This window comes from Beta vulgaris, chromosome 9 (assembly GCF_026745355.1).
Source record: "Beta vulgaris subsp. vulgaris cultivar EL10 chromosome 9, EL10.2, whole genome shotgun sequence".
In the NCBI taxonomy this organism is placed as follows: domain Eukaryota; kingdom Viridiplantae; phylum Streptophyta; class Magnoliopsida; order Caryophyllales; family Amaranthaceae; genus Beta; species Beta vulgaris.
Genome location: NC_079210.1, coordinates 39,977,430 through 39,998,855, shown reverse-complemented (window position 1 = coordinate 39,998,855; position 21,426 = coordinate 39,977,430). Strand labels below are relative to the sequence as shown.

At 35.8% G+C, this 21,426-nt stretch overlaps 1 protein-coding gene and 1 non-coding gene across 2 annotated transcripts; both read right to left on the bottom strand.

Moving 5' to 3' along the window:
• Positions 1-6,870: 6,870 nt before the first annotated feature.
• LOC125493914 (small nucleolar RNA Z102/R77) lies at positions 6,871-6,957 on the bottom strand. The gene has a single exon (XR_007270239.1). It is a non-coding gene; the product is annotated as a small nucleolar RNA Z102/R77 (small nucleolar RNA).
• Positions 6,958-12,765: 5,808 nt separating this feature from the next.
• Positions 12,766-15,437, bottom strand: LOC104903797 (uncharacterized). Its single transcript, XM_010691907.4, has 5 exons — positions 14,822-15,437; positions 14,655-14,732; positions 13,892-13,974; positions 13,502-13,704; positions 12,766-13,065 (listed from the first exon to the last, which is right to left on the bottom strand). The coding sequence occupies exons 1-5, from the start codon at positions 15,031-15,033 to the stop codon at positions 12,952-12,954; spliced, it is 690 nt and encodes a 229-aa protein (XP_010690209.2). The 5' UTR covers positions 15,034-15,437; the 3' UTR covers positions 12,766-12,951.
• Positions 15,438-21,426: the final 5,989 nt, after the last annotated feature.

The following is a 21,426-nucleotide window of genomic DNA, read 5'->3' as shown; positions in this document are numbered from 1 at the left end:
ATTAATATTAATAATGCAATAATGTGGCCTGAAAAGTTGTCGGAGTTATTGTCGCCGGAAAAATTGCCGGAGTTCTTGATGGAAGATCCTTGTTAATGAAAGAGATGTAGTGAGAGAGTGATGGAGAGTGAAGAGAGTGAGGGAGAGTGAAAGAGAGTGGGATAGTGAGTGTCAAAGTATAAATACATGTATATGTATTTATACAGGGCGTTAGTAGGAAATTTCAGGGCGGCATTTAGCAAATGAGTAAATTTACTTAATTACCCCTTATAAATCAACTACTCTACCAAAAAAAGATAAAAGAAAATCAAACTCAAATATAGCATAAAAAAATTAACAAAGAAAATATATCAATCAAATATTTGATCAATCAATACACAATCAAGTAGTAAATCAAAAAGGGCAATACAATCAATTAACAAGGTAAAATAATTTAATTAAAACAAAATACTTTTGTTGTGCATGTACATGTTATGTTTTGATGATGAAAATTAATTTAATATGTTATAGTATGAAAGTATGTAACAGTTGCAACAGATGCATGAATAAAAGAATTAATAAATGAAGACTTTGAAGAAAAGAAGAATCAAGAATGAAGTCCAAGCTTATATGTTCCTTAGAATAGTTACTTTGTATTCAAATGAAATATGCTCAAACTTGGTGATATGCTATGTGCTAAATATAGAAATATAAAATTAGTATGATTATTATTTTCTTAGAGTTAAGGAAATAAATAATTGTATTAATATTATATGTCTATATAAAAAGGAATTAGTTTTCAAAATAAGGTAAAAGATTTTCATAACAAATGTTTTAGAAAATAATTTTATAAAAACGAGTTTTAGAAAAAGAATTTAATAAAATCGTGTTTTATAAAAGAATTTTGGAAAAATGTGTTTTAGAAAAAGATTAAAAAACCGTGTTTTCATAAAAACGTGTTTTTAAGATAAAAGATTTTTATAAATTCAGATTTTATAAAATAGATTTTGGAAAATACTTTTTGATAAAAACAGAATTTGAGTTGAAAAGAAAATCTAAGATGGAAAACTTATCTTTTTGAGATTAAAGATAAAGATAGAAAAAGATAAAGTTTGTTTTTCTAAAAGAGAATTAAATCCCTTAAATTAAGGATTAAAAGATAAAGATAAATTTGAAGGATGGTCGTCCAAACCATGTCCTATAAAAAGGTTTTATGATTCACCTTTAGATCTCACGTTTTCAGAGAGAAAAATCAGAAATTTTAAGAGCTGAAAACTATTTCCTAAGGCACTGAGCATAGCACTGAGCGAGTCAGATTCAAGTTACTATTATACGATTGTAATTGTCCTCTAATTGCTTGACTAAGAAGCACACGATTGAGGATCCTTTCTTTCTGTAATTTCACTATTATAGAGAGTTACAATTCTTAGAGTTAAGGGTTGATTGGCACTACTAGGGTTAGTAGCGGGGGAATCTTATTGTATCAAGAGTTTGATGTTTTAGGGTTCAAAGAAATAAAGAGTTTTGTTTCGTGTGGATGTAGATCTCAGAGGTGAGATTGAACCACGTTATATCCTATGTTTGCGTATCAAATCTCACATACTTTTAGTTTATTATTCGCAAAAACTCAAATCAGCGATTTACGAGTGTTTGGCACAGTGCCAGGCACTGAGCTATAAAAGAGATTTTGGGAAAATCGATTAGATTTCACCACTCAATTCAACCCCCCTTTCTTGAGTGTCACCTTGTGTTCCAACAAGTGGTATCAGAGCAGGCTATTCTCGTAAGACTAATATCTAGAGAATAGAAATCATGAACACGCACGATGATTATCGTGAACGGCACTCTAAGTGTCCTACTTTCAACGGAAAGGATTACGGATGGTGGAATACTAGGATGAGGATCTACATTCAAGGTTCTGATTTTGAATGCTGGAGAATCATAAAGACTGGACCTATTCCTATTCAAGTCAAAAATACTGAAGGAAATCTGATCGACAAGGAAGAAGACGATTACAACTCTGTTGACTATGGAAAAGCCGGAAAGAATCACAAAGCTATGAGTATTCTACAATCAGGAATTGGACCTGATGAATATTCGAGAATCTCGGCATGTACTACTGCTAAGGAAATTTAGGACACACTGGAGTTGGCCCATGAAGGTACAAATGAGGTAAAACAGTCTAGGATAGATTTACTAGTCCAACAATATGAATTGTTCACAATGAATAAGGACGAATCTATTAAAGATATGTTTACCAGATTCACACTAATAACTAATGAACTAAGATCCTTAGGAAAAATCTATTCTTCTGAAGATTTAGTTAGAAAAGTGTTAAGAAGTTTGACTAATAAATGGCTTCCCAAAATCACTGCTATTCAAGAGGCTAAAGATCTAACAAAACTCTCACTAGAACAACTAATTGGTTCTTTAATGACCCATGAACTTGTTTTAGATCTAAATCAAATGAACCAAAGAATAAAGGGTTGGCCTTAAAAACTGAAGTAGAAACGGATGATAGTGAAAGTGATGAAGAAGTAGCGTCTCTAACTAGAAAGTTTCAAAATTTCTTAAAAAAGAACAGGAGCAACAACTTCAGGAGAAGTGGAAACTTCAAAGGTAAAGGCACTACTTCTAACCTAAAGAAAAGTGCTACTAACTCTGGTTGTTTCAAGTGTGGTGAGTTGATCACAGGATTAAAGAATGCCCTTGTGATGAAAAGAAAGTCTAAGGAAAAACGAGAGCAGTCGAAGAAAGAGTACAAGAAAGCTATGATTGCGGCAGTCTGGGGAGACTCGAATTCTGATGAGGATCAGTGCCAGGCACAGTGCCACGAGCACAAATTATGTCTGAATGCTGTACAGACAACTCTGAAGACGACTGTGCCTGACGACTCACATCTATGCTTGATGGCTAAAAGTTCGAACCCTCTCGAAGAGGTAGAAGACAGTGAGGTAAGCCTAACTTCCTTAAAACCTTCAATTCATCTTCTTTCAAAAAGTCAACTTGTCACTTTGCTTGGAAACGTAATTGATGATTGTCAAAACATGAATGATAATTTTGATATCATGAAAAGGAAATAAAAAACTTGACCAGGCTTAAAATTGGATTAGAACTGGATTATAAGGATTTATTGAAAGAAAATAAAACTCTAGTGAAAATGATTGATGAGAAAGACATAGAGATAAACACATTAAAACACGAAAAGACTTTAGTTGATGACCTCGTAAATGCTCAGTGCCAGCCACTGAGTTGAAGCTGAAAAATCAGTCTTGAGAAACAAATTGAAACATTAAATCACGAGTTGGTTGAACTTAAGAACTCAAGACAGAAATCTAGATTGTTCCACTAATGCTGCCTAGTGATGCAAAGTTAAGAGAAGACTTGATAAAGTTAAAAGAGACTTAGAGTATTTCCAGAAAAAGAAGTAATGATTTAAATACATCAGTTGAATTTTTGGAATCACAACTATCTATTGCTCGAAAGATGCATGAAAGATGGACTAATGGAATGAATGCTCTAAACTACTTAACTAAACAACATGAACAAGACTGGACTAGGATACATGAATCAGCAACCCAGTGCCAGGCTCAGTGCCAGAACCTTCGAAAGAGACTTTCGAAAGAGAAAATACGTGGGTCTTCCTGAATATCTAATTTGCAATTTTTGTGGAAATAATGGTCATCTAATTGACGACTGCAACAAAAAGAAAAATCGAATTGCAAAGAATGTTAAACGTGTTACTCAAATTGGGTTAGGAAAGACATACTTGATGCTCACGTAAGAAAAAGGGACCCAACAAATCTGGGTTCCTAAAACTAACAAGTGATTCTTGTGCAGGTAAACGTGAGACCAAGCAACCTATGGTACCTCGACAGTGGTTGCTCAAGACATATAACTAGTGATAAATCTCAATTCCTCTCACTAGTAGCCTACCATGAAGGGTGTGCTATATTTGACAATAACAAAAAGGGATAAATTGGTATTTTAAACGTCAGCAAATCTTTAACACACTCCATAGAGAATGTGATGGTGGTAAGTGGTTTGAAAAGTAATTATGTGATCAAGGTAATTATGTTGAATGTCATGCATGAACCTTTTACAAGATAACTCGTGGCTTTGGGATTAATTTCTGGAAATTAGTTGAGTATTATGCCTATTGTCCTCCTTTAAACATGTTAATTAGAGTGTTATTGATGCATGTCTTGGTGAAGCTTTGTGAGTAAAGGTCCACTTGATATAAAAGGACTCGTAATGGTCTAATGATGATGTCCTAATGTCATGATCCTAAGTTGCCGAACTAATAAGCTATATGATCCTAAGTTGCCGAATTTTTGAGCTATGAAATGCAAATTCTTTCTCCTATAGCAAGCTTGATCTTTAGCCCAATATTCTGATTTTCTATTCATGAAATTGACATTTGTGCCTCATTATTTTTTCTTTCATATGTCCCACCTTATCTTCATTTCCCTATTATCCTTCTTTTCTTCACATATTCATCCAAAGTTCAACAAGTGCTTTTAATCTTGATTCATGGTATATGGAGCATAGACATATTGATAAGATAGTGAAAGGAGAAGATGCATTATGTAACGCCCCGACCTCTAATCATCGTGGTTAAGTTAATTAATTGATTATTAGCAGCAGAACCTAGATAGTCGGCGCGTTACCGCCGTACTTTCCATAAGGAAAATACAAGGCGACATAAAATCATAAACTTAAGCATTTTATAACATGAAACATAATTAAGATCCAACATTAGTCTTGATTAATAGAAACTTAGTTACTAATCAGAGTTTTGACATAAACTTAAATTAAAACCATGAGAGTCTATATAATCTAGATATTAATTAAATCCTCACTGCTACGCCATCCCGTTTCACCATCGGTACCTAAAACATAAAACAAAACGTCGTGAGCCGAGGCTCAGTAACATACTACTCTAACATCGTAAATTCATTTCACATCATTTTAGTTAAAAACAGAGGAGAGAATAAGTAAAACATTTCACAAACATATCATATAGGTTACATTATCTTCTTTATCATGTTTACATCATATATCTTTTACTTTGGTAACTTGGCTAGTACATCATAACATAGGGGACTCTCCCATACATAACATCAGGCGGTCACATCATAGGTGACACTTGCGGTGCCCGTATCATTTAAACAGTCAGGCGGTCACAACATAGGTGACACTTGCGGTGCCCGTATCATAAACAGTCAGGCGGTCACAACATAGGTGACACTTGCGGTGCCCGTATAAACAGTCAGGCGGTCACAACATAGGTGACACTTGCGGTGCCCGTATCATACTGCCAAGAACCGTCTTTCACTTGAATTTATCATGTTTCATTGGTTTTAAGTAACATCATCATCGTGAATAATTATATTCTTTCATTTCATCATAACGTCATCATCATCATTTCATAGCATCATATCATAATAACCATCATAAAACATTTCATTTCCCGCAATCCATATATAAAACATAATATTAATCATGATCATAAAACATACTTTGAAGGGGAATGCGGGTGTTAGCAGTAGACGTTACCTGGATTCCTGCTTAATAACCTTGATAGCCGGGGGAGGCTTGTAATATCCTTTATCTTCCTTAATCTATTCAAGAATAATTTTATTAATGAACATTTCGTTATTTAGCTTTTAAGCCTAAGTATTAGTTTGCGCTTATTAAGGTCATACGGTCATTATAACGTCGTAAAGGTCTCCTTAAAGGTCATTATTTCTTAATCGTTAATAACTTTTTAATTAAGGTGACTCTTTAACAACTAATTAATGAATAACTCAATTAGCTATATTTTTAGAATTATCGAACATGAAGTTATATTACTACATATTATATATAACCTTTCGAAAGCATAACATTATTCTAGTTCATAGTTAATAACTAATTAGTTATCCATTAATAAATTAATTAAGTTTAAAGTTATAATAGATCCATTAACATTATTTTAATATTATTTAGTCATTTAAAACTAACAAGTCAAGTAACTAGTTTTTATAAATGAACTTTAAGGATTAATGAAGTACTCCTACTTAAACTTAATTATAAACAACCTGCTTAATGAATTAGTTTTTAATTAGTTTTAAACAACTCAACTAGTTTAGAAATCATGAATTATAACCCAATAATAGATTTTAGTAAATAAGTTAGGTGGTTTAGTAAACTAACTAAATCAGCCACTAAAGCTCAATATATTAAAGAACAACGATTAACTTAAATGATTTAACTAAGTAAATCAGATTATAAGCCCAACATTATACTTAACTTGATTAATTAAACTAACATAGCTTAATGAAATACTAAATCAGTTTTAGTTTAACTCAATTTGGCCCATCTAATATAAGTAGCTTAGCTAAAACAATAAAAGTCAGATTTGAGCCCCATTTAGTGAACATGCAACACTTAAATTGAGTTGGTTTAAGTTTAACTAATATAAATCAGATTTTTGAAACCCAACTAAATCCATGCAACAATTAACTAAGTTGGTTTAACTAAGGGCCCAATCTAAACTAACCTAACAATTGACTACATCTTCAAACTTAAAAAAAAAAGAAATCAGAATTGGGGGGAAAACTAAGGGCTTTGTTAAACACCGCCCTAAAATTTCCTAGTAACGCCCTAAATACGGTATTTTTATACCGTATTTATATACTTGTATTTTTTCTCTCTCTCTCCTTGACTCACTTCCTAATTTTTTCAGATTTTTTACCCTTCTTTTTCCCCTTTCTCTCCCATCTTCTTCCACACAACCAACACCATCATTCCGGCGATCAAAACCTTGAAACTTGAGTTTGAAAAATCGTTCTCTTTTTTTTGTAAAAAAAAAAAGAAAAATGCAGAAATTAGAGAGAAAAAAGTATAACATGATTAGATAGAGCTAATACATTGTTGCCATCATATCGGCGAATCAAACCAATAGGGAAACATAGTTCATTCATCATATCATATAAATTACTATCTCTCCATCTAATATAATATACAGATGAAAAATCGAAAAGAAAATTTGAGTTTGAAAAGAATGAATGAATTGATAAAAAGCGGAATGAATTGATTTGCTACTGTGAATGAATAATGATACAGCGGAGTGAGATAAGGTTGGATGAAGTGAAACCCTAGTTTTTGGTATCAAATCCAGGCATCTCCTCCAATGACAAAAAGATTACCCCCACCTTCTTTCAACCCCTTCTGTTTTTTTTTCAATTTACAGTAAATTTTTTTAAAAAAAAACTAAGGGGGCGTCCACCATGGACGCCCCACCACCGGTGGAGGCGCCCATGGCAGGCGCTCCACCACATGGTGAGGCGCCTGCCATGGGCGCCTCCACCGGTGGTGGGGCGTCCATGGTGGACGCCTCCCTTAATTTTTTTTTTTTAAAAAATTCAAAAAAAAAGAGGCGTCCACCATGGACGCCCCACCACCGGTGGAGGCGCCCATGGCAGGCGCCTCACCATGTGGTGGAGCGCCTGCCATGTGCGCCTCCACCGGTGGTGGGGCGTCCATGGTGGACGCCTCCCTGTTTTTTTTAAAAAAATTAAACATGAAGAAAAATCAAGAGAGAAGGGGTGGTGCCCTGGTGGTAGTGTGGCGCCTAGTTATTCTTGCCGAAATCTTTGTCGCCGGAATTCATGTCGCCGGAATTCATGTCGCCGGAGTTCTCGTCGTCGGGAGATCTTAATTAGAAATCAGAGAGGGTGAAGAGGGTGAAAGAGAGTGGCAGAGTGGTGATGAGAGTGAAAGTATTACAATACACAAATACATATACATGTATTTATACAGGGCGTTAGTAGGATATTTTAGGACGGCGTTTAGCAAATGAGAAAACTAATTATAAGAGGTAGATTCTTTACCTCTGTTACTTAGAGCAGGGACGCACAAGGCAGAAAACGAGCTCCGGCTAAGGCGGCGGAAGCAGGCGACGACACGGAAGACCTACGGCGGTCCTCGAAGCTCCGGCGGCGGCGGAAACATGGGCAGCAGCTGCGCGCGAAACAGAGGAGCGTGCGAGCGAGTGTGAGAGAGAGAGGAAGCAGCGACGGGCTGCGACGTGGGTCGCCGGCGAGGGACAGTTGTGATTTCGCCGGTCAGCAGGCGGTGGTGCGCCGAAGGTAGTGCGCACAGTGGCGGTGGTGTGGTGGTGCCGTGAGAAGAGGAGGAAGGAGAGGAGAAGAAATTCTTTGTGATTTCTTTGTGGTTTTAAGTTTGTAATTGAAACTCATTTCTTCTGTGTATTTATGGACAGATTTTTGGAGACAAAGGTTGAAGGTGGAAGGATGGTGATTGGTGGTTTTGTTGATAGGAAGCTAGGAGAGGGGACAAGTAGGAGATAGGGGGAGATGGTAGGTGATTAATGGTGGTTCAATTAAGGGAAAATAGTGAAGGGGGGAAAGAGGTGGGTGGTGGGTGTTGACCGTGGGTTTGGGGGATTTCTTTTCTTCTTTTTTTTTTATTTTTTTTTTTATTTTTTTATTAATTTGCTTAAACTTGGTTGGTTTCCTTTGTTATAATAAAAGTGACTAACTTAGGTGTTATTAGTAATTTTACTCTTCAATTACAATATTCTAGAGAATTAGTTAGTTTATTTAAAAGCTCAAAAATAATTCATAATTAGACTTACTTAACTAAAACAATTATTAAGTGAACGATTTAACCTTCTTGATTATTTAATTAAACATGTTTAAAATTTTGGGATATTACACATTAGTTAAGGGGGAACATGGAAAGGTTGGAAGAAACACTAATGCTTGAAAGAATGAAAGTACTGTTTCATACTGTGCGGAGCACAGTGCCATGAGATGTATCTAGAAGAGAATGAGGTTCGAATTAACTTATTTCACCTTTGATATCTTATTGATTGACTCTAGTAATATTGTATGGTCTGACTCTCTTTAAAAAAAAAAAAAGAGTAAGACACTTGTGTTAGATAAATCTTAGAGTTCAATTTAGAGATGGAAAAAATATTATCAAAGTTTTGAAGATCATCATTTTGGATTCCAGTATATCCGAAGATTAGTTATATTTGAAAGAGAATAGATTGTTCAGTGGCACAGTGCCACAGTGAAGAAAGTCTTATGATGTTGATGTGCGGAAGTTGGAAATCTGAAAAAACAAGGGTTTAAGCACTTGTTGAGCCAATTGCCATTTCAAATCTTTAAGCTTGCTTTAACTATCTCCATCTTACATTCTTAGCTATTAACCATGATCCTTCAGGATTATTTCTTGCTTCATAAATTCGGATTGTGAGTTGGATTATATTTTTGCTTAATGACTTCGGATTGTGAGTTGGATTATGACATAGCACCAACATCCATGGTACATATTGCTTGAGCTACTTGAATTATTTTACTGACTATATTTCACTTTGACTTGCTAAACATGTTGATGCTCTCCTTTTTGATAATGTCAAAAGGGGGAAGACGGGCATAATACTTAGACTATTGAATGAAATTATCTTGGTTACCAAGTTACTTGTGAAAAAGTATGTGAATGATATTATGTTACTTTCCCTATAATGTGATTAATGATGCATACTTTGAGGGGGAACAAAAGAGAATAACATATGCATACTTTGAGGGGGAACAAGTGATTATCAAACAATATTATATTTATGGTTTGTCATCATCAAAAAGGGGGAATTTGTTGTGCATGTACATGTTATGTTTTGATGATGAAAACTAATATAATATGTTATAGTATGAAAGTATGTAACAATTGCAACAGATGCATGAATAAAGGAATTAATAAATGAAGACTTTGAAGAAAAGAAGAATCAAGAATGAAGTCTAAGATCATATGTTCCTTAGAATAGTTACTTTGTATTCAAATGAAATATGCTCAAACTTGGTGATATGCTATGTGCTAAATATAGAAATATAAAATTAGTATAATTAATATTTTCTTAGAGTTAAGGAAATAAATAATTGTATTAATATTATATGTCTATATAAAAAGGAATTAGTTTTCAAAATAAGGTAAAATATTTTCATAACAAATGTTTTAGAAAATAATTTTATAAAAACGAGTTTTAGAAAAAGAATTTAATAAAACCGTGTTTTACAAAAGAATTTTGGAAAAACGTGTTTTAGAAAAAGATTTTACAAAAAACCGTGTTTTCATAAATACGTGTTTTTAAGATAAAAGATTTTTATAAATTCAGATTTTATAAAATAGATTTTGGAAAATACTTTTTGATGAAAACAGAATTTGAGTTGAAAAGAAAATCTAAGATGGAAAACTTATCTTTTTGAGATTAAAGATAAAGATAGAAAAAGATAAAGTTTGTTTTTCTAAAAGAGAATTAAATCCCTTAAATTAAGGATTAAAAGATAAAGATAAATTTGAAGGATGGTCGTCCAAACCATGTCCTATAAAAGGGTTTTATAATTCACTTTTAGATCTCACGTTTTCAGAGAGAAAAATCAGAAATATTAAGAGCTGAAAACTATTTCCTAAGACACTGAGCATAGCACTGAGCAAGTCAGATTCAAGTTACTATTATACGATTGTAATTGTCCTCTAATTGCTTGACTAAGAAGCACACGATTGAAGATTCTTTCTTTCTGTAATTTCACTATTATAGAGAGTTACAATTCTTAGAGTTAAGGGTTGATTGACACTACTAGGGTTAGTAGTGGGGGAATCTTATTGTATCAAGAGTGATATTTTAGGGTTCAAAGAAATAAAGAGTTTTGTTTCGTGAGGACGTAGATCTCAGAGGTGATATTGAACCACGTTATATCCTGTGTTTGCATATCAAATCTTACATACTTTTAGTTTATTATTCGCAAAAACTCAAATCAGCGATTTACGAGTGTTTGGCACAGTGCCAGGCACTGAGCCATAAAAGAGATTTTGCGAAAATCGATTAGATTTCACCACTCAATTCAACCCCCCCTTCTTGAGTGTCACCTTGTGTTCCAACAACTTTGTTGATAAAAATATGAGAAATACTTAATAAATCTGAGTAACATTCTTTTATCGCTCATCAGTTTTAATTTTAAAAAACGGATTTTTCACCATGTACCCCCGACTTTTCAAAAAATTCACCTGGTACCCTCCAAGTTTTCAAAATTCACAGGGTACCCCTAAGTTTCAAACTAATACACGGGGTACCCTTAAATGCCCTTAATGACTAACGGCGTTAACCGCCGTTAGTCATTAACCCCATTAAACCCTAATTAGGCCTAATTAACTTAACTAAACCCTAATTAGGCCTAATTAACCTAACCTTAACCCCTAATTTCAAACCCTAACCCTAACCCCACTACCACCAGCCCCCACCCTCCCACCACCCCTGTCAGCCCCCCCCCCTGACAGCTCCCCCACCACCCAGTGGCAGCCCCCTCCCCCTACACCGTCACCCCCGTCGAATTACCCACCCCCTTCCACGTCCCCACCCCCGTTGAATTACCCACCCCTCCCCCTCCCCCTTCCCCGTCGCCACCCCCTCCCCCAACACCATCGAATTATGCACTCCCTTTCCTTCGCTCTCTTCTCGGCACAAGCCGCCCACCAACGAGTCGCCCACCACCTCTTCAGCGCCCCCTCAAACTGCTCGGCGTCAGCGTCACTTGTGTTTCATCCCTAAAATCGAGTGGGTGGGGGGAACTGCTGGGCGGCGCAAATATGAGATGAAGCGAGGGTGGGGAAGGGGCGTCGCGGTGGGGGGGGGGTGCGGAATTCTTCGGGGGTTGGGGGAGGGGGTGGCGACGGGGTTGGGGGGTGGCGACGGGAAAGGGAAAGGAGGGCTGCGGAATTCTTGGAAGGGGCCTGCTGAGGAAGGGGGTTGCGGTGGTTGCGGGGAGTGGGGGAGGAGGGTGGGGGCTGTGGTGGGGGTGGGGGTGGGGGTTGTGGCTCCAGGTGGTGGGGTGGGTGGAGGGGAGGGGGCGGTGGTTGGGTGGTAGTGGGGGTTAGGGTTAGGGTTTGAAATTAAGGGTTAGGGTTATGTTAATTAAGCCTAATTAGGATTTAGTTAGGTTAATTAGGCCTAATTAGGGTTTAATGGGGTTAATGACTAACGGCGGTTGACGCCGTTAGTCATTAAGGGCATTTAAGGGTACCCCATGTATTAGTTTGAAACTTAGGGGGTACCTTGTGAATTTTGAAAACTTGGAGGGTACCAGGTGAATTTTTTGAAAACTCGGGGGTACTTGGTGAAAAAACCGTTTAAAAAATCTTAAAGAAAGTATAAATAATAAAACACGAGTTTGCTTAATCAACAAAATTAGCTAGCTCAAAAAACATGTCTAATGTTCAAATTTTACGTTTGTTTATGCCCAAAAAAGTTATAAATTATGTTCTAAAAACGTGAGGCACGCATCGCGTGCATAAATTACTAGTAGAGTCATAGTTGAAGGAGACAATTTGCAAGTTATTCATGATTTATTGGTAAGATTTATTTCTCCTTGGTGTATTGACTCTATTGTATATGATATAATCAATAATGTGCTTCGAGGTGATAACGAGTATTTTTTGTAGTGTTATTGATTGTATGAATATTCATATACATCATATTTTCTCTTAAATTTTTTGGCACTATAATACTCCTATGATTAATTAGGATTGAGACCAAATTAAATGCACCAACATTAGACCAACACAAGTGTGAGCTATAATATGTAAAAGTTGCTAGGGTTATAAAAGATACCCGAAAGGAAAGAATAAATAGTTAGGTAAAATCATTAGAAATTAAAGCCCTCTAATATATGTGTGGTTAGGCTCTATCTTGAGAAAATCGCTAGAAATATGAGCTAGCTACCATCAAAGTAAAACCATAATTTATCTAAGGAAAAAAAAAATATTTAACTTATCATACAGTTGATATAGCAAAATATTACTATCAACCAATTATAAACATTGTGTCCAAAGTCTAAAGAGCAACGGGGATTTCATTTAATTATTATCCCGTGCTGCTATTACATTCCCTTGTTACTTTGTTAGCATATTCTACAAATTATTGTTGCTAACACCTTCACTAGACTTGACATCACGTACAATCTTTTCATTAATGGGCTCAACTGTTTCTCCTACATCTTCAAGATCTTGCTTCACCACTTCCACCTGCAAATGTTATGTGATCTACTAAGTCAAAAGATATTTACTACAAAGAAGTCTAGTCTCATGTACATTTTTATAAGATTCTTTTCTTGACCCCTTTCGAGAACCTTGTGGTAAGATGAATTTCCTTTGAGTAGTCCTCATACAGGCCACTCACCCACAGGCCACAACCCAACAAAACCCAAGACCCCCATCCCCCCTCGCACAAGGCCACTCAATTTTTTTTTGAAAGGACTCATGTTAAGAAAGGATTCATGTGTCTCGAGATGAGACATTTTTCCACACACAATTGCGTATAAATTCTTCTTGACGAGTTGTTTTCTAGATTATTAATTAACTTTTTTTTTTTGAAAAACCTATCAATTTATTGCCATAAACTATAATTAATTAATGCCTACCAAGGTCGAAAAAAATCGTAAAAGTACTTGTTCATCTTTACCTTGTGTATTAAATTTTCGGCTATGTATGCATCTTTAGCTGCCTCTTGGGAAATATGCTCAACAACCAAAACAGTTTTCTTAAACTTGTTATCATCTGGAAGATGATTGGCCACGTCTTCTGATAGCTTCTCCACCACAGTTGCCACTTTTTCCACTATTTCCGCCGTTTGTTCCACTTCTTTCAGCACCACTTCCGCCTCCCCTAATGTGTGTTTCATAAATACATTGTTTTTAATATGCGTTCTTTGTACATAACTAAAATCATTGTGTCAATAGAGATCACAACAGATATAGGGTAAAATAATTATAAAATCATCACGCTTTCTAATTTAGTAATGAAAGTCTTACAAGATTCCTACAAAATTGCAAGAAAACATATGTTTCTTTACCTCCTATTCTTAGTAAAGTTGTCCATTTAGGTGCCCAAAATGCTAGGAGTAGAGAAAACACAGAGCCAAAAACCATTTTTATCCTGCACATTAAAATAATATGTTAAAAACTGTTTTTGTAATTTATCCGATAACATTTGACATATCAAAAATCTGTTTTTATAATTATAAACAAAGCACGGCCTAATTGTGTAACTTTGTATGTATATAGAGAGTATATATAGTACAAAATTTTAACCTATTGCAATTAAAAAGGAATGAAGTAATAACTTTAGTGGTTTTCCTGTCAAAAAAAAAAGCTTTAGTGGTTTTACTATTATGTTTTACTTGAATATACTGCTACAAAAGTTCACTATGATGAGGTTGATCAAGGATGTGTTTAGTAATGGCTTTTGAGGTATCTTTCAATATTTTCACTTAGGCAAAATTCTAATAATGGTGAAAAGTTGTGTTTGTTGAATTAGTAATTTGGAGTAGATTTTGGTGTTTGAACTAGTGTTTCGAAAAAGCTACAAATATTAGCTTTTGGGATAGAGGTAGCTTTTGAAGTATCTTTTGAAGATTGAATAGTGTATATTTGTTATTTTTTAAAACTAACCGCTAGATTTACCAAATAGTAAAAAATATTTTTAAAGTCAAACTCTAACAGCTAATATATGAGAGGTGACAACTACTTCTGCAACTAATAGCTAACGCAACAACTATTTTTGCCGAACAGACCCCAACTCGTGGAAACGTCAACCAAACATTAATTGAAACATACCATGGGACGCGGCCAGCTGGCGATGGTGGACGAGTTGGAGATGGCGGTCGAGCCGGCGTTGGGATCCCATCACTTCCCCTGCATAATTACGTTTGTAATCATATAACAAACAGAATGAACAACATTGAATAACATTCATTTTATCATTGATCCATGTTAGCTCTTACGTTGTACCAGAAGTAGCGGCATCATCTTCATGAACAAATCTCGCTCGATCAGCTAATTGCATCTTGGATAAACCATTATTATTATCTCCAATTCTTGGCCTAGATGTAGCAAAAACAGCATTTTTCACCAATACGTTTTGTGTTTTCGATCTACAGAGTTGAAGAAGCTCGATCAAACCGCGCATATTGTATGATCCTACCTTGTTTCTCATCCGTATTATGAAAAAACTCCAACTTTGATCTTCTTATACACAAAAATTATCAACTTTTGGTATAATTTGCTGTATGATAACGATTATAAGCTGAGACTTAACGTTATTTATCAACGCGAACGCGGCCTAGTTCGCGTGTTTGGCTGATATATTGCAGTTAACAGGAATAAAACAATATGGCTTTTTGATTGGTCTAATCACTAATGTAAGCAAAATATCGCGTGACTTGAAACATAAATTGTGTTCCTTGCAAGCCATATCCTCCCCGACTCTTATCTTCCTTGCAAGCTTTGCTATTTCGTAAGGTGTTAAAATTTTAAGCTTTTTTTACCCCTAAAAAGAAAAATTGTTAAGCGTTTCAGTCGTTATATTCTCCCATACGGCACTTTTTTTTTTACTTCCTAATTAAGTGATCATTAGGCTTACGTTTCTTCTCTTGTACTTGCATTATCTATAATGATTTTTACATCCTCACTTTTTTGGTGCTACTTGTATTTTTCCCTGCCTAACAATGTGCTTGGATAACAGATTTTGGATGCGACGGAGAAGAGGAAATAATTATTGCTTTGTTGTGTCAGATGCAATTAACGAAACAAATAACAATGAACAATCGAGACAAGAATTAACGTAGTTCATTAAATATGTGTTAGCTACATCCACAGGCAGGGGAGAAACCGTTTTATTAGGTTTAGAAGAGAGTACAGATTACAGAAAACAATAGAGGCAAAGGAAAGTTTAGGGGCCTAAACCCGAAACTAAACAAACCCAACATATTAAATAATATATACTAGAAAGTTCAGGGGTTTTGCCTCCTAACTCCCACCATGGCGTTTCGCCCCTGGACCCCGACTCACTGACCGAGCAGCGAGATCCCGTGCTAGATTAATCCGAGACTCTTAGCGCTAGATAAATTATTCAAGGTATAGTTCAACTTATTTCTTCCCTTTACATCCTCTAATATTGTGTCAGAACGAGGATTAATCGAGGATTAATGGAGTATTTCTGAGTGACATGGGTTTGGTGCGTGATATATTTAGGGGAACTAACATTACATTTTGTGGAAAGATTGTGTTTGCAATAAGTTTGATACGACTTATATTTCGTTTGGGATCATTGTTACTCGATAATTTATTTGATTTGAGTTATAGTGAATTAGGTAATATTTCATACAGAACGTATTGTGTCGGACTCGTCTGACACAACATTCTCGTCGGACAACATAAAACCACGCGCGCGTTTCATAACGACCAAAAAAAACAAAAACAACAGCTTCATCCGCCATTGTTCAACGGGAACTCATCATACTCATCCACTTCCTCCCTGCAAGTAAATCTCATTTCGACATTCAATTTTTTCAATCTAGTTAAACCACAAATGTCAACCGAAGATTCGAACTCCCAAATCAAAAGTTCATTAAAAAATGAACTAACCAATGAGAAAGGTAACACTGATCTCACATTAATCAGCAAGTTTCACACAATAAGTCAACTTATAAATTCAAAAGAAATTAATTCATATTAAAAAATGTTTGACACAAATAGCAGATCAGGAAAAAAAGAATGAAATTACATGGAGAATCAGCTGGAAAAGACGACAAATAAACAGGTACAACAAAATAATTTTCACTTGCATTTACTCATTTTCAGTTAGCATTTACATTTTTTCAGTTAGTGTGTCTAAAATTTTCATTTACAAAAGTCTATTCGAATCAGACTAATAATTTCACGTCCACTTCTTTTTTCAGTTAAGGTCACTTCTTTTTTCAGTTAGACTTATTTATTTTTCAGTTGGTCTTCATATTATTTCATTTAGTATAATAATTTTTTCATTTCATTCTATTCCAATTAGACTAATAATTTTCAGTTAGGATTTACATTGTTTCAGTTAGTATATCTAAAATTTTCATTTACAAAAGTCTATTCATATCAGACTAATAATTTTCAGTTAGACTTATTGATATTTCAATTGTTCTCCATATTGTTTCATTTACTTTCTCAAAATTTACAATTAGACAAATGGACCATACTCAGGTCACTTCTTTTTTCAGGTAGATTTATTTATTTTTCAGTTGGTCTTCATATTATTTCATTTAGTATAATGATTCTTTCATTTCATTCTATTCCAATTAGACTAAAAATTTTCTAAATCTTATTATTTTCAGCTGCCCTTGTTTATTTTTCAATTAGTGCGTCTGTTCTTTCAGTTAGTATTCTTATTTTTTGTCAATGAACTCAACAAGTGAACATGAATATCTCAAGTACATCAATGACGAGAATATCAAAAGCAGTTTAATAGGGAGACATGTTACAGATCTCAAAGATGGTTACAACTTATATCAAGCTCATTCAAGAGCATTAAGATTTAGTATTAGGAAACAAACTCTAAGGAAGAGGAGAATTGATAATTCTACATACGAATTCTACTTGGTTTGCTCGAATGAAGGAGCCTCAAAATCAACAAACAGAATAAGAGAACCAAAAGAACGAGACACAGAAAAGATCATGTTCAAATACCAAATGTTGAGGAGCCAACCAAGGAAAGAAAGGAAAGGGTGGTCAATGAAACAAGAACAACATGCAAAGCCATGGTCAGATTTAAGCAAGAAAAACCTGGGGAAGACTTTGTTGTTGTGGCTCATGAGTTACAGCACAACCATAGTTCGTAATACAACAAGAAACTACATCATCTAAATCAGAAAGGAGGATAACTAAACAAAAAGGCCAGCTAATAGAATCAATGGTTGAATCTGGCATAAAGCCAATGCATGCATACAGCTTTTTGTGTCATGAGCCTGGATCAAAGGAAGTAGTGGGCCACACAAAAAGGGACCATCTAAACTATATCACACGGTACAGAACAAGATTGGTTGAAGGAAAGGATATGCAGAGTGTGTTGGGCATACTTCAGCAAAGAGCGGATGATGATCCTGCATTCTTCTATAGGCTGAAATTTGGGGAACATAACAACATGTCAGCTACTTTTGCCGATTCCATGATGTTGGAGGACTTCAGAGCCTATGCAGATGTTATGATATTCGACACCACTTATATGACAAACAAGTATGGACTGATATGTGCACCATTTGTTGGCATAAACTGCCATTGGAAAACAACAATGTTTGCATGCGCTTTCATAACTAATGAAAAGGAAGAGAGCTTTGAATGACTTCTAGAAACATTCAAGAGAGCAATGTGCCAACAAGAGCCAAAGACAATTTTCACTGATCAAGATAAGGCCATGGGCAATGCAATTGAAAAGGTATAAATAACATAAACTCACACAACTGAATACAAAGCTGTCAATTTGTGATTTATTGTTATCATTTCAGTTGCATGTCTTATTGTTTCATTTCAAAGATCTACTCTTTCAGTTAGATTTATAAGCATTCAAATTAAAATGATTTGAAGCATATTATTTACTATCTTAAAACAGGTTTTCCCAAATTCAAGACATAGGCTTTGCCTTTGGCATATAGAGAAGAACTTTGTAAGCCACTTCGGATCCTTTAAGACCAATGAAGACTTCAAGAACACGTTCAAGAAAATGGGTCCAACTATATCTATATTAAAAACATCTCCTTCCTGCATTCGTATATGGCAAGTACTTCCATTGACCTCCGCTTCTTTCCAGTAAACGGAATCAAGAAAATGGGTCCAATTATATCTATATTAAGCAAATTGGTTTATATACCTATAATGAGAAGATAAAATATAGGTACTTGATGCACCCATATTATTGGCTTGATGTTTCTATAATGGTTAAAAGTTTGAATATCTAAATTAATTAGCTGAAGTTGTTTGAAGTCTCACCAGAAGAAGATTTCAGCAATTCACATACGGTAGCATACGATGATGCTACAACAGAATTAGTGTGCTCATGTCAATGCTTCACAGAGACAGGGATGCTTTGATTTCACATCATAAGGGTCATGCACATGTTCAGCATATTTCAAATCCCAGAAAAATATATCCTTAAGAGATGGACAAGACTTGCAAAGTCAGCAGTATAGGAGAATATTCAAGGTTAGTTAAATAAATCAACATAACTAGCTGAAAAATTAATGTAACTAACTGAAACAATTAAGACACCACCTGAAATAATTTATCAACTATCTGAAAACTTTAGTTAGCCAACTGAAAAAACGATAAGGCTCCAACTGCAACACATAATCAATTAGCTGAAAAGTTTTTATTGGCTAATGAAATAATTATTTTTATTAGCAAATGATAACTGAAAAATTAATATAACTAACTAAAAAATAAATATAACTAACAGAAAATTAAGTTAGGGTTTTTTGTTGGGGGGTTAGGAGTTTTTTGTGGGTTTTGTTTATAGGGGGGTGTGGGTGAGGGGTGTTTAGTTATTTTGGTTAGCCAACTGAAAAAATTACCTGATAAGTACCTTAATAGAAAAGCTCTAACTGAAAACATTAAGACTCTAACTGAAACAATTTTTAAACTACCTGAAAAATTTAGTTAGCCAACTGAAAAAAGAAAGGTTCCAACTGAAAAACTAGTATAACTAACTGATAAGTTAATGTTACTAATAGAAAATCATTTGGGGGTTTTGGGGGTTTTGTTTGTGTGTGGGAGGGGGGTTTTTGGGGGTGGGGGTGGGGGGTTTTGGGAGTTTGGGGGTTTTTGTTTGGAGGGGGGGTGGTTAGCCAACTGAAAAAATTACCTGAACAGTACCTGAAAAACATTAGTTAGCCAACTGAAAAAAGTAAGACTCCAACTGAAACACTTTATCAACTAGCTGAAAAGTTTTTATCGCCAAATGAAAGAATTGACTAAGAAACTGTTATTACAGCAGACAAGGACCAAAACACAAATGCACTGTTATGGACACCATGGAGACATGCAATAACCAAGAATTTCTACAACCAAGTGTCAATATGTCAATCGAGTGAGGATGCAAGAAAATTATGTGACAAGTCATTGAAGGAATTATACAAATCAGTTAAAAGAAGTTTTCAAGACCGATGAACAAAAACAACAAGAAATCGAAGACAAAAAACTACGAAGAGAGACAGTTGAAAATCCTGAGGTGATAAAGACAAAAGGAAGACCCCTAAAGGGAAACAAGAGAGTAAAAGGACATTTTGAGAAGCATAAAATGAAGACAAGGCATCCGAATTAATATGGAACAAAAATACCAAATGTACCTGAAGTTGAATAGTGTAAAAGAATATTAGTTTCTGGGGTCCGAGAGTGAGCTTGCTCTTCCTGGAGTGTCTTTTCTCTCTCCTCTCTCTTCTTATTTAAGAGGTTTCGAGCATCCTGATCCGCCCTACGCCTGCGACTCTCCTCTATGATGCGCCTGGCATCCACGTTCGGAGTCCTCTGAGAGTTAGCTTGTCGGGACCTTTCTCCCCCCACTCGCTGCCCGTCCCGGTTAGGATCGTGAGTTTGGGGATCATCCCTACCTCGAGGCTCTCCACGGGCCAACTCTCGGGGTATCCCTTGATTGAGCTAAGGGATCCCGGCTATTAGTTCCTGCAAATTCCTTTGTATGTTATCATTCAATTGTCGGCCTATCCTTTCGATGTCTGCCATTGTGACTGGCACGGGGTCATCTCGGGGCACGGAGTGTTCGTCGTTGCGAGGGGTCGATCCCTCGTCATCTATGGCTAGGGATTCGACCAAGACATTGGGTTGTTGAGATTGGAGAGGTGTGGGTTGGCGAGATAGTGTGCCTCAGGTGGTTTTCCTTTAGGGTGCCATGTTGCTCTCAGTTCGTGACTTTGAGATGTAGTGTCCCCACAGACAGCGCCAAACTGTTTCTGCCTAGAAACTAGTCAAAAGAGTAATGTGTTTAGGTTGAGAGTCAAATCCATTAGGTTAGAATCCCGAGTTTCGTGACTGCCAATCCTGCAAAACAAGGAAAAACTAGCCCCAGGGTGTTCCCGGGAAAGCCCCTCCGACGCTCAAGTCAGTTGAGATTGAGGTAGAGAGAGAAAGTAAGCAAGTCTAGAGAGAGATGCTCTGGTTTTGTTAGGTGAGAATTGAATACATGTTCATTGATGGGATGGTTGATATTTATAGTGCTGGGTATTTTCCAGACAGGAAACCCTTTTGGGGAACATCCCAATACCTAGGGAAGCCTCCACCTTCTTAAGGTAAAGTGCTTTGTTCCCTAAAAGCTGGTGACCCTCCTTTAACTCATAAGACCTAAGCCTTGAATGAAGTGCCTTTTGATGTTTATTGGGCCAGACCAGGGGCCCAAACACAAATCAAATTGAGATTTCAAAGCACTATTCTATACTTATGGATAACCAGCATTATCTCCCAAAGAAAGAATCTGAATTTAATGCTATCTCTTCCCATGAGATCCAACCTTGAAGCCCAACTTTGTCTCGCCATTGTCGCCAACTTCTCATACATCTGTAAACAT